Source organism: Quercus robur, chromosome 6 (assembly GCF_932294415.1).
Source record: "Quercus robur chromosome 6, dhQueRobu3.1, whole genome shotgun sequence".
In the NCBI taxonomy this organism is placed as follows: domain Eukaryota; kingdom Viridiplantae; phylum Streptophyta; class Magnoliopsida; order Fagales; family Fagaceae; genus Quercus; species Quercus robur.
In genome coordinates, this window is record NC_065539.1 from 14,105,419 (window position 1) to 14,120,480 (window position 15,062).

General features: G+C 31.9%; 1 protein-coding gene across 1 annotated transcript; it reads left to right on the forward strand.

Annotated features, from left to right (window-relative positions):
• The first annotated feature begins 10,851 nt into the window (after positions 1 to 10,851).
• Positions 10,852 to 13,565, forward strand: LOC126732887 (probable N-acetyltransferase HLS1). The gene is made up of 3 exons (XM_050435936.1): positions 10,852 to 11,691; positions 11,912 to 12,132; positions 12,364 to 13,565. The coding sequence occupies exons 1-3, from the start codon at positions 11,515 to 11,517 to the stop codon at positions 13,226 to 13,228; spliced, it is 1,263 nt and encodes a 420-aa protein (XP_050291893.1). The 5' UTR covers positions 10,852 to 11,514; the 3' UTR covers positions 13,229 to 13,565.
• The last annotated feature ends 1,497 nt before the right edge of the window (positions 13,566 to 15,062 follow it).

Here is a 15,062-nt window from a genome sequence, read left to right on the forward strand (position 1 = left end):
AACAACCTTGTTATATCATCGTTCCCATTGAGCAAGACAATTTGGCAAAATCATTGTGAACATGTTGCCTAGTTGTTGGTTTTTTAAACTATTCTCACCACAAATTAAATTATCGAGGGGATTCATTTTTTGACACGCACTTGCTCCCTCCTAATCTTAATATTTTTTTCCAATGTAATGTTCGAGATGAGACATAGCCGCCTAATGTGAGGACTAGTTGTTTCGCACCGGCCCTACAATGTTGGTTGTGCCTCGCAACCATTAGTCACTTAGTACACGATGATGAGGTAAAAAGGCACACACAAAGCCTATACTAGATTACACAAAAAGGCAAGAAGATCCCTACCACGACAATTACGAGGCAATTGTCTTCGTATTTGTCTCTAATTGTTCTCTTTCTCTCCTTATTTTTTCATCCAGGTGAAACATATGAACACAATACGTGTCGAGGACTCATGTTCTACCTTTTGACTAAGAGCATTTTTTATTAACAACTTGATATCATGGGTGATTTTGTGTCATTTGTATGAGGATTTCTATTCGAACGAGGTTGTGGTCCTGCTTATCCTTCTCTCTCTCTGTGAGGATAACTCTTATTGAACTAAACACTAGTCTTTTTGACCCATCATCGACCTGATCAACCATCATAATTCTAAAGCCTTGATAAATAATCAAATTGGAGCATGAAAATGGAACAAAATCCCAAAAGTTCGGATGACTCATGTGTTCAATTACGATCATACATAGTGCTTGTCAACTCTTTCGCCATCACAAAGATTTATTTGATTCGGTCAAAGTTTTATTACGTTAAGTTGATGTTATCGTTGCCTAATATTTAGGTGACAATAAGACCTTAAGCCATACTTTGTTGGTCTAATATATAGTGGCTAGTGTGGAGTAGGCATTGACTGTAACTTAATGGTTAAGATAATAGAGAGAAGGGAAAAGGGATTGGGTTGCGAAGTAGTGCTAACCAAATCTTTAATATGAGACAGTATTTTTTGTTTCCACAGAATTATTCTCAACTCTCTACTTGTTTAAAATCAAGGATTATCACTGCTAACTAGGATAAAAAGCACCTCAAATATCTCCCTCGATTCCAAATTCAATGAAGTCACAAAGGGTAGTCCATAGGAAAAGAATATTATGGTCAGTAAACAGTAGGTGGGTTTTTTTGGACCACTGTTAGCCGAAAAGAAATGTGTTATCTTAATAATGATCTAGAACATTATCATAGGCTTAGTTCATTGTCACTTTATTCTAATCCACGAGAGAGAGAGAGAGCTAACTTTATTCTAATCTCTAACTTTTATCAAGAATGGAGTATATATATGTAATATCCATCCAAATATTTTTGCTACCAATCAATCCAAATAAAACTTTTGAAACCCAAGAGATTTCAGTCATTATATATATATATATATATATATATATTTCAGAGCTTTTTGAAAGAAAAGGATACACTACGTGTAAACTATTTCACCAAATTTACAATGATTGGAATATTTTTCCTTGCATTACCTTGTTTAGTAAGTAATAGTAACCATCAATCTAAAAATTTAAATTGATTATACGTCTTGCACATCATCGTCGCTTTCATTGTTTGTCTCCAATATTTCATCATTATTGTCCTTGTCAGTCAACATCGTTTTCTTCATTATATCATATTTTCAACATTCATATATTACTCTATATAACAGAGTCAGAGCTATATTTTCCTTCGTTGGCATGAAGTATATGGTATAGTACTGTAGACAAAAAATAATGGATACTTTATAGTTTACGTTAGAATTAACTTGCATGTGATGGCTTGGGGGGACAAAAAGTAAAAATAGGTTTTTGACCTTGAGGCAAATTTTCAAAATTTTTAATGGTGGTCCACCAAAATTAAATGTATCAAACATTTCTCACAACTCTATACTTAAATTATATTCATCAATATCCTTACATGTAAGAATTTAATTATGCCATCTACAAATTAGTTGGAAAAATGTTGATGTAGAAGAGGAACTCATTGTTGGAGTCCTTGCATTGCCCATTGCTTGAATTTGAACCTTGAGGATTTTGAGGAAAAAAAAAAAAAAAAAAAAAAAAAAAAAACTTCGGGACCATTCGGTGAAAATTGCATTTGCATAAATATATAGCAGTTTGTGTTAGGACAAAGATTTTTTTTTTTTTTTTTTTTTTGAAAATTGAAAATTGTAAGTTGTAATCTTTTGACTAAGACTATGCATTATTTGTTAAATTTTGTAATTGTATCAACCTAGCAGTGAGATTCATATGAAGATGATTGTTCTGAATTGCAAAATTTTACAATCAGAATATTGAGCCTAATATGTGGTTTTTCAAGTAGTAAAAGAAATTAGATTACAATGAATTGAACGAGATGATAAGCACAACTAACTTTGCTAGATTGTGACAAGTTGCTTTTCATTTTTCTTTATTAGTTAAGATTATTTTTATTCTTATTATTCTTTATTAAACTTTGTATTTTTTTAGGCATATATACTAAAATGTATTTTAAATGTTTACACATGCTTGTTCATTACAAGCGTGCAAGGCATTCTTATATACTAGCAACCAACCACCTTAAATAATATCACATCAAATAAAATCCAAAACTCTTTCAACAAAAAAAAAAAAAAAAAAAAAGTAACTTCAATTATTCATTTGCTAAAAATCTCCAGAGTATTAATGAAAACAAAAATCCAAACCTCAAGAGCATAAAATACTAACAACAAAAAATACTAAACACTAGAAGTCCAATCTTATTCAAAAATTTCTAAGGTCCTTTCATACCCACAAAACTAACTTCACTTAATCATAGTCTTAATTTCAAATTATAATTGGCAATCAAAATAAAGTCTCTTGCCACCCTAAGCCACACTAAAACTAAGGATCAAAATCTTATTAAAATATGATTAATTAGTTTAATTAAAAAAGAAAAAGAAAAAAACCATTGCATTTTGTACAATTTATCTCCTATTGAAATATTCAATCCTTAACATCATATCAACTAAAATCAAAGTATCTGTATGACCAAAAATCTCAGCTCAATTATAGGGGACACTATAAGCAAGATAAGGATTACAACTAATTTATGTTATGGTCTAATATTGATCCACAATGAGAAACTTAAAAACCTTAATCTCTAGAATATTAAAAAAAATATGAAGTCCATAAAACATATCTCAAAACATGTAATGAATACCTCTCTCATAATTAAAATCATGAAATTTATATAAATCAAACTTAGAGCTCTGATACCATTTATTTGTCATGTTCCCAACTTAATGAATAAGCTAGGCATGTGAAGATTGCCACACAACTATAAAGTTTTACCTTATAAGCATACATGGATTTTTTGTAGAATAATAACTATCCAAAAAAAAAAATTACATCAAATAAAATCCAAAACTAACATCAATAATTCAATTTTCAAAAATCTCCAAAATATCAATGAAAAAAAAATCAAAACATTAAGTCCATAAAATACTAACAGCAAAAATACTAAGTACTAGAAGTCTAGAAGTCCGGTCTTATTTTTAAAATTCCTAAGCTAATCTTATGATTTTGAAACTATATCTTAGTTCAATTGGAAAAATTTAATGAATTTTAAAAATATAAAAAATTATAGTTTTCAATAAGTTCCAAAACATTATAAAAATATAAAAATGATAACTTACAATGAGTTCAGAAAATATATATAGTTTACCATGAATTTTAAAAAAATGAAATTATAATTTGTAATATATTAAAAATTTATATATAGTAAATTATAATTTACAATGATTTTTGAAAGTATCAGAAATTTCACTAGACTTGAAACTATTCACATATCCGATCCCGTTATCATATTCTTAACAATTTTTATAACTATTATTATACTATATTCCCATGACTAGACTCAAAAGCATGCCATGATATACCCTTAGAAGAAATTTTTTTTTTTTTTTGATGAAAAGACAGTAACTTTATTAAGAAGAAGATAAAAGCAGTATATCTTGAGCCAAGGCGGACTCAATAAAGTATGGATTTTCCTCTATCCAAGTTACATAATTGTCAATATTCTTGGCATGTTGAGCCAATATGTGAGCTGGCCGGTTCCCTGTTCGCTTAACATGTGAAAACTGGAATGACCTGAATGCCTGTACCTTCTGACCAATGCCTATAATGATGTTATAGATGGATGCTTGAGGACAGCTAGCACCGAGCATAGCATCTACGATCATTTTTGAATCACATTCAAAATGAACATCCCTTATACCAACATCCCAAGCGAAGTCCACAGCTTCCCCCAGACCTTTAGCCTCAGCTTCTAAAGGACCCAAAGGACAGAACACCTTCTTGCTCAAGGCTGCTGCTACCAGGCCACCATGGTCTCTGATGATGACCCCCACACCCGATGCCTGTTGGGCCTCAAAAACTGCTCCATCGACGTTGACCTTGTACCATGGCGGAGAAGGGTTGGTCCACTGTTCCTTAACATGCATCACCGTCTGTGAAGGTTGGAAGTTGGCAAGCTGAAACTCCTCAAGCAACAGTCATGCCTTCTGCAGAATCGTTGCTGCCATTTGTCGTGCCTTTCCTTGTCGGACTGCATTCCTGTTAAACCACATACTCCAGGCAACTGTTATTACAAGTTCCAACAAATTTATTACCCACCCGCTGAGAGAATTGTAGATGCCACAAGAGATCAATGAAGTCTCGAAAGTGTACCCCACAATTATCAAACGGAATTCCTGATAACTTCCATACTTCCTGAGCTCGGTCACAACTCCAGAATAGGTGACCATCGGATTCAGCGCCTAACCCACATGCTTCGCAAATCGGATCATTAAGGACTTTTCGATGACACAAATTGTCCTTTGTAGGTAAAATATTACGACTCGCTCGCCAAGCAAATGACTTAACTTTATTTGGGACATTTAATCGCCAGAGATTTTTCCAAAAGCTACTACGATTTCCACTGTTGGAACTGTTAGTTCTCTGATCCGAAGAAGAAGACAAGGCTATCTTATAAGCACTTCGAACCGTAAAATTGCCTTTGGAAGTGTATGCCCATATTAGCCGATCTGGGGGTAGCCTAGAGCTCAATGGAATGCTCATAATTGACCGTGCATCATCTGGAGAAAAAGTGTGCTGAATCAAATCTCTCTGCCAAGTGCCATGGTGTGGGTCAATTAAGTTGTCAATGCATAACCCAATTGGTTGGGCTCAAATGCATAGTCAAATTGTACTAAAATTTTAAGAATTTATCTAGTATTCATTTCGGTCCATATTCAGCAATTATATATATAGCTAATTCAAAGAAATATTTTATTCGAATCTTTGGTTCCTTTTTACAAATTTTACACATACTTGGTCCAACATTGAGAAAACAGAAACTTTTTAATAACCAAATGAATCAAATAGATTTATAATATTTTAATAAGGAATGAATTCGAATTTTTTTTCTTTAATTTAATGTAGCAAAAATAAATAAACAAAAATTTGTAAGAAAAGTCAAAGGAATCTTTATTAAATAAAACCTTGCATTCTAATAAAAATAGACCAAGTAAAAAAATGTTACTTACACCAATCAATGTTACATGTATGTTTTTCTTTTTATTCATCAACCTTTCTGTGTGAATTGCGTCAAATGCTTGTTAAGGATATAAAAGAATGATGTACGTTTTTGATAAGTTGAAACTTTCTTAAAAAAATTATATAAAGGAATGTTAAATTCTGTTTTAATAAATAATAGGTTTGAACAGTACTGAGGAACAATTATTTTATATTTTTTTATTAACACAAGTTGATATTAGTTTTATTTTTCATAATATACTTGGTCTTAATCTTATTATATATTTCTCATTATTGAATTCTAAAATATTTTTGGTTCAAGCTTTGACACCCATCCAAACTAATGGAAAAATCTTTTCTAAATTTTATTTATTTATTTCATAATATGTGTATTTTACTAACTATGATAATGCGTTTGGGACATTGACACCTTTGCCTTTTACATTATTCAAATTAACTTGTAACCCAATATATATGCATGAATACATTTAAAGATATACAATAAAATGTATAATATAATTCCTATATATATAATTTAAATACTATTGATAATCATTTTTATATTTTGTTAACTCTTTAAAAAAATTTAAGGATATTATTAGGTATAAAATGTAAATTTTCCATATTTAAAAAAAAAAAAATTTGTGAAACAAATTTTTTTTTTTTTTTTTTTTTTTTTTTTACGATTCATTTATTCTAGACTCTTTAGTTTTCGTACTTAATAACTCACTTGGATGAATATTTATGATGTGATCCCATATTTGATTCTAAAATTAAGAAATAAAACTCTTTAAGAATAAATAATTTATGACACATAACGCAAAATTGGAACTTTAATTTGGAGTTCTAATTTGAGTTTCTCTCAGCTTCACCTATTATTATGTGTAGATAACGTTTACTTGTACTTTATAATTTATATGACACAATCTTCTTTTAAAATATATAGTACCTCCACAAGCTTTAGAACTTTAGGACAGATTAGAATAAATTTCTAATCAGTTCCAAAAAAAAAAATGGTGGGTAATTTAATTTATGTCCTAAACCTAAACCCATCGAAGTATCCAACAGGTATGTTACGTTACTTACCAAAAACAAATCCCCATATTGAAATTGATGCAAACTTTTTGATGAGTAGTTTTCAAAAAAAAATTTTAAAAATTTTCAACAATTATATTATTGAAAAACTTATTATATGACCGAGACAGTTTAGTGATTTACTTCCAAGGAATATCCCACTTATTATGCTAGGGTGCTGCGAATGAGCACTTTTTAATTTGAAAAAGACTTTGTCTTTTGGAAGAATTAAATACTACAAATTATATAATATTGCCATAGGAAGGAAAGTAAACCACTTAATCCTTTTACAACATCACTGTTGTTTTACACCACTAAACACTAAAGTGGTATTTGGTAGGGATGGCAATGCATAACATAACTCGTGAATATGACACTATTTATATAAATATGTCTTTTTTTTTTTTTTACCTAATATAAATTTAAAATTTAAATATAATGAAGTAGTTAAAATAATTTGAATGATTTTATTGATAAATTCTAAATTAAAACTCTAAAATCTCTAACCATGTTACCAAAACAACGAGAGAAAAAAAAAAAAAAATCTCTTGTGTCAACCCGCTTAATAAATGGGTTGTGTTGTTATTGAGAAGTTTTGACATGATTATTAAATGAGTTAAGTTAGGATTATGTATTCAAATACTCTTACCTCAACATGATATGAACCCAATCCGCTAATGTGAATTGTCACCCCTAGTATTTGGCATGTTTTAGAACCTTTTCAGGTGAAAATAATATACTGATTTTAATTGGTTTTAGTTTAGTAAAATATTGGACCAAATTCTTCTTAAAAAAAAAAAAAAGTATGGACTAAATATATTTCTATAAAAAAACTAATTTAAATTTAATTTCTTTCAAGTGCAAATACTCTTCAAATTTTATTTTTATATTTTAGTGTTTTCACATACATATGTTAAATCTAGACAAACTAAATATAGAATAAAACCAATTTGATTTTGAACTGGTCTAATTTCTATTCAATTGTTTGTCAAATCCCCTTAATAACATGTTAATAAATTGTTTCTATTTTAATAATGAAGTATTGTTGAGGACAAAAAAAGAAAAAAAAAAAAAGTAATGCTATAACCATAAACTATTTTACAACATTTTTACAAATTATTGATGTGGCAAATTCTTATTAGTTCTAATATAGTCCATCACTTACATCACATTTATATTTATTAATGATTATTTAAAAATTACTAAAGCCACATCATTAGTTTGTAAAAATATTATAAAATAATTTGTGTTTTTAGTATTACTAAAAAATAATGCATAATATATCACTATCACAAACATGTCAAATCAACACATACAATCCCTTCAAAAAAAAAAAAAAAAAAATCAACACATACAATTATCTTAGAGTACATACCATTATCTTAGAGTAGGCGTGTTATTACAGATTGAAATTTTATCTTATTTATCAATATATATTTATAAAAAAGAAGAAGTTACACACTACGTATTATATGTTTTTAGGTCAGTGCGACTTTTTTAGCGTGTGGAAATCAAGTCATACATACATATTATAAAATTTAAATATTCTCTCCCTGCCAAACTCAGGAAATATTATATATATTTTTGGGCGTTACCTTATGGCCCTTTTTTTTTCCTTTCACCTTCCTTCAGGAGCAGTATTTGTTTTAAATATGGTCAATAAGATTAGGTCATTTTCATTAAAACAATATTATAGGAAGATATGTCAAACGGTTCTTATTCCCCTACTCATATTCTAATGCAGTTACTTATACCAAAATTTATGAGAAAATGATTGAATAACTAATTATTTATTATAAAACCCATTAATGGTGAGGTCTACAGTTCCTTGACAGTCCAATCATTATCGAAACCCTATTTTGCGTTTTTGCCTTCCACTAAAAAACCTCTCAGAGCTCTGCTAAGTAATTAATGGTGGAAATTTCAGCACGCTATGATGGCATGCCATCATGCATGATGTGAATCCTCTATCATGCATGATATTAGAGTATATGATATATTAGACTTAGAGCCCAGTTTTTTTTTAAAGTAACTCCTATCATCCTATGTGATATTTTTAAAATTTTACTCATCTATTAAGAAAAAAAAATTCATTTTATTATTCAAGATTTTATATTGTATTTATCTTAATAATTTTAAAGAATCTAAATTCAAGAATATGTGCTTATTCACACTGCAGCTAACGTTAACTTAAAGAAAATACACACACTATTGCCTTTCTAATCTCAATGTTTGTGGGGCTCGACTAGAAAGTAGAACCCTTGACAAGGATTGAAAATTTTGAAATCACATGACTATAGTATGATTCTGTGAGGAGTGAGGACACTGGAGTTTTCTCGGTCTTAGAGACCAAATGCACTATTTGATTCAATGCAGCAATTTATTTACACTAATCAATTGCGTAAATTTTGATAATTGTTTCATGATTAACCAATAAGACTTTTGCACTCATCAAGTGGCTAAAATATAAGGATTTGTGTCATGTTTTTACCAGCAGGAGTTAATATATCTACATATGGGTTAATTATTTTATATAGGGTGTAGATTTTTTTTTTTTTTTTTTTTTTTTTTTTTTGGAGGCGGCACATAGATTCGAAAAACATTGATCTGGGATACCCACTGGCTTAGGCTGCCCATCAAGAATGGTAGGGCAGCGTTGTGTAAACTATTGTATTTGGAGATTTAAATAATTTTGTTATGCTCTAAGGCATAATGATTAAGCTAATTTTTTTTTTCTTTTTGAATTTCTATGAGATATGTTGTTTCAAGACTTTCGGACTATATAAATTGGTTATTAGATGATTAATGTAAATGATGTGCTTTTTTTTTTTTATTCTCTAACTTTGTCATATAAAAATTCATCGAAGAATTTTATTATTCAACTAGAAAATTAGCTAAAACAACATAACAAATATATGGAGGAACAAATTTCATCCAAATAGATAACGGAAAATATAATTAATAAGCCTAAAATTCAACCAATGAAACAATAAACCAAATCTTTAGCCGGTTAACCTCTGATGTGATTTTGATAACTATGGGTTAGAGCACTAGTATTTGGGATGCAAAAATGTGTATATTTTACATTCTCAAAACCTACTTTATCTATTTTATCATCCTAGTTTACAATTCACCCAGCATTACAGTTTCTATTTTTACATAAAACTCATTAAAATAATATAAACTATACCAACAAATATTATAAAAAATTTGGTTTCTCTCTTTTTTTCTTCTATCTATCTTTCCTTATTAAAATAATATATATTTTTTACATCATTGTGAGCAGTTGGTAAGAACAAAAAAACAAAAAGAGACCAACCCCCAAATGTTGCTGGATTTTAGCTTGGTTTTTTCTAAAATAGTAACGGTACGGTTATTTTACACCCCTATTCTAGTACTCTTATACTTGAAAAAAAAGGATGTGAATGGACAATTTTTTGTGGTCTTGTTCTACTTGCGTAATTTTCGTAAGTCGTGCTAAAATTGTGTAATTTGCTGCGATGTACGTTATACTTGTACTAGAGTGCGAAAACGGCTTTCGCTGTACAGAAGTTGTCAGCAATGAAAATCAACGGGCCAAAAATCCAGGGAGTTTGCTCCCGAAACCGACGGTTTCGGTTTCGCCACGTTACTATTTCAATTTTCCATTGAGGCAAAAAATAGAATTGGTAATCCAAAAATAGGAAATTTTTATTTCTCTTTTTACTTTACCCTCAGTAATTTTCGGGCATGGTGAGTCACGAAAAGATTTACATGTAATCACATAGACTCAAACACATGACATACTTATGCAAAAAGTGAAAACCACAGGATTCTCGTCTCGTGGGGTAGAAAAGGCAAATGGATGGAAAAAAAAAAAGATGCCACATGGCACTATGCATGCTTATGATGATCATAATAATGGATCATCATGTGTGGGGATGAATGATGAGCAGAGTGTGTAATAAAGGTAATGATTATAAATGGGGTCATGATGGCAACGCCTTCATCCGTAGAGCCTAAAATGATTAAAACCAAAGAGCCTAAAACCCACCACAAGTCTGCGCAGCCATAGCCGCCATTTCCTCTTCTTTCTTTTTTTTGTTCATTTTTTTTTTTTTTTTTTACTTTTTCTTGTGATGATTATTTCATAGATGTATTATATTATTTATTTTCTATCACTTTGTTATTATTGTTAATATATACTTTACTGTAGTCCGAGAGAAAGAGAGAGAAAACGGAAAGTTATACAGATATAGGGAAAAGACGCAGACACAAAAAAGCACTGAAATAAATAAAGGGAGAAAAAAAAGTGAGGAAAAAGTAATTGGAGGAGGATTCTGGAGAGAGAGAGAGAGAGAGTGTGTGTTAAGAGAAGCCCAAAAATCGGGTATTTAAAGGCACCCATTGCAGAACAATTGTAGCTCTGCAATGATGAACTACTTACTCACTACCTAGGCTCTAACGGCCCTATACTGTTCTTTTTTTTATGTTTTTGGGTATAAGAGTTACTGAAAATTTTTATGAGCTGTGGCCTCGTTTATTTTTGTCTTTGCTTGCTTATCAGACACGTTAATTCAAGGTATTATAGCTAGTTAGCCTTGAAAAAGCTGCGATTTTTAACCCCCCCTCTATCCCATAACTTCCTTTACCCCATCCTACTTTCGCCTATATAAACTTACCCTTACTCTTCATGCTTTGCTTACTCATATACCTCAATCACCCTAAAACAAAGGTTTCGATATAGTCTTTCCTCTCTTTAAATTTCTGCCTTCTTTTTTCCCTGTGGGGTTTGGTTTGGTTTGCTTAGTTAGTTGTGTCACTTCTACTGTTCCATAAATACAAAGTGAGAGAGAGAGAGAGAGAAAAAAAAAGAAAAAAAAAAAGAGAGATATTATGGTAGCAGAGGGTGTGATAGTTGTGAGAGAGTTGGACCTGAAGAAAGACCTTTTAGAAGTTGAAGATTTAGAAAGGAGATGTGAAGTGGGAAACAGTGGCAAGATCTCACTCTTCACCGACCTCCATGGTGACCCTATTTCCCGGGTCCGCCACTCTCCTGCTTTCCTCATGCTGGTAAATACACATTTACTCCTCTTTATGTCCCAAAACTCTCTTTGTCCTTTTCTCCCCCCCCAAAAAAAAAAAAAAAAAGACTTTTCAGAACACAAATATATAAAAACATACATAAGAGTTTGTTGCTTTTCGGGTTTTCCTTAACCCGAAAGCAAAGAAAGAAAGAAAGAAAATAAAAAATCACTTTATATTGAGTATTTATCTTTGTATTTGAAAACAGGTAGCTGAGACGGCCAAAGAGAAAGAGATAGTCGGCTTAATAAGAGGTTGCATCAAAACCGTTACATGCGGCAAAAAGCTCTCCAGAAATGGAAAAACCAACACCAACACCACCATCAGCACCAACAACAACAACAACAACAACAAGGAACTTATCAAACCCGTCCCTGTTTACACCAAACTTGCCTACATCTTAGGCCTTCGAGTCTCTCCCTCTCACCGGTAAAAATTTCACCTTTTTTTTTTTTTTTAAACTATTTAAAATTTTACAAAAATGGGTCCATGGAAATTGACCCACTAGTCATAACTACCTTTATTGAAAGAAAAAAAACATGCCCCCAATTATTGGGTGTTAAAATATATATTTCGTTATGGGAATATAATAATGGGGATTCATTAAATAATTTCAACTGATTTGTTTTTATGTTTTGTTTGTGTTTGTGCGCGTTTTAGGAGAATGGGAATAGGGTTAAAGCTGGTGCGTCAAATGGAGAAGTGGTTTGGAGAAAATGGCGCTGAATATTCGTACATGGCTACCGAGAATGACAACCTAGCTTCGGTGAAGTTGTTCACCGACAAATGCGGATACTCCAAGTTCCGTACACCGTCGATCCTAGTCAACCCCGTGTTCGCTCACCGGCTCCGGCTATCTAGCAAAGTCACCGTTATCAGACTCAGTCCCTCCGACGCCGAGTCACTCTACCGGAAGCGATTCTCCACCACCGAGTTTTTCCCGCGCGACATTGACTCGGTGCTCAACAACAGGCTGAGTCTCGGTACGTTTCTGGCCGTGCCACGTGGGAGTTACAGCGCGGACACGTGGCCCGGGTCGGACCGGTTTCTGTCCGACCCGCCTGAGTCGTGGGCGGTGGTCAGTGTGTGGAACTGTAAGGAGGTGTTTACGCTGGAAGTACGAGGCGCGTCGCGGGCGGCGCGTGCTTTTGCCAAAACGACACGGATGGTGGACAGGGCCTTGCCGTTTTTGAAGGTACCGTCGGTGCCGGAGCTGTTTAGTCCGTTTGGGGGACATTTTTTGTATGGGCTTGGAGGTGAAGGCCGAAGCGCAGGGAAAATGGTGAAGGAGCTGTGTGCACACGCGCACAACCTTGCAAAAGAACTTGGGTGTGGTGTGGTGGCCACGGAGGTATCGAATAGTGAACCGTTAAAATCAGGAATACCTCACTGGAAATGGCTATCGTGTGATGAGGACTTGTGGTGTATCAAAAGGCTTGGGGAGGACTATAGTGACGGCTCTGTCGGTGACTGGACCAAATCTCCACCTGGATTGTCCATTTTTGTCGACCCCAGAGAGGTCTAAATCTAATCCTAGTTAAAACAAAACCAATAGCACAGAAAATAGTGAGCTAGGAAAAATAAAAATAAAAACAAAAACAAAAACAGTACCCAAAAAAAAAAAGGTTTTTTTTTTTTGTAGGGTAAGGATTAGGAGGATGGAAAAAGAGAGAATGAAGAAGATATGGGTTTTGTTGTAAAAAAGGGAATATTCAGGAAACTTTTTTTCTTTTTGAAGTTCACGCCTAACCTTCATGGCAAGAACTTTTTTTATTTTATTTTTGGTTGTAAATGGATGTGGCTTTTTAGGTCCTCTTCGATCAAAACGCGGCCTTAATTTCATGTGGGGTTGCGTTGGTATATCTTTTGAGCCTTAACTTTTAGTTATTCTAAAAATCTAAAAGAAGGGTTCTCTAATGGGGGGATGAGAAATCATGTGTCTTTCTTTGGGAATATCCTGTGCATGAAGAAAATCTCTTCAACGAAACTTTTTGCCCGGACGTGTTTTATTTGTCCTCGATTATATGCTGATATGGTATGGGGGACCTTACCTTATCCTATTTGATTAATCGGGTTCTTAATATCTTTCTAATTAAGGGTAAGGAGGCAGTGGATGAGAGAATCACAATTTTTTATTTTGACTATAGGGGGACTGGGTAAATTTGTCCCTTCATTAAATTACACAATGGCAACGAAAATAATAAATATAATAATGGGATACTTTTGTGAATGAACCTCGGTGGTGTTGGTGGATTCTTTCTTTGGAGGCTACTTTTTACATGATTGAAATTTTTGATGGGAGACTTCTTGTTTGTTGCTGTGTGCTGGGTTTTGCATTTTCAAGTGGAGTAAGTGGGGTTTTTTTTTTTTTTTTCCCTCGTCTTTTCCGCAATAAGCACCTCTCGTTTTCTTTCCCTTTCCCCTCGTATTAGGTGGTCTTGATTTGGATTTTTGTACCATACAAGAGGTCCTACGATTGTGACTTCCTACTGGTGTCGTTTTAGGTATTTACTGCAAGTGTAATGCATATATGATGCTCTAATTCTAAGACCATAGTTTTTTATGTCATAACTCTAATGTTATCGAGTATGATACACAGTTATTCACTCTATACTACTTTAGAGAGTTGTGTTACAAAAAGTTGTAGTCTTAGGATTACTCTATACTACGAATATATTAGCGTTAAAGTTTTACATCAATAAAATGATTAGAGTGAATATCTGTTTTAGGTAAAATACTTTATTTGGGAATAAGAATCCAATGTGTCCCATCAGAGTGTTATACTAACTACAATATTGTTTTCTATTACTTTATAAAATAAAGTATGGTTTTCTATTACTTTATAACAAAAAAAGAAGTTATGTATAATGGGATCATAGGAGTATTCTACTAACTCACAGTGTTCTAATACCAATACATTATAGAGCTTAAATGTATAAGAATAAAACAATAATAGAACATTAATTATAAATTTCGTTGCAATAAACTTTAGATATTTTAATGACAACTTTAATGAAAGGATATATATGTTGTTACAATAAATAATTTAATGCTTCAAATATCTAGTAATAAAAGTTATTACTTTACGAATCTTATTGTAAAAATTATAAATAATTGATAAAAATAATCTGAGTTAAGTTATTATAACAATATATTCATCATAATAAATAATTGCTTCATATTTGTCATTACAATAGATTGTAAAATAATTGATATCAAGTTATTGCAATGATATCTTTGCTTCATGTTTGTCATTGCAATAGATTATAAAATAATTGATATCAAATTATTGCAATGATATTTTCATTGCAATAAAATATCACTTTGAAATTTTCGTTGTAATAGATTGCAAAAATAAT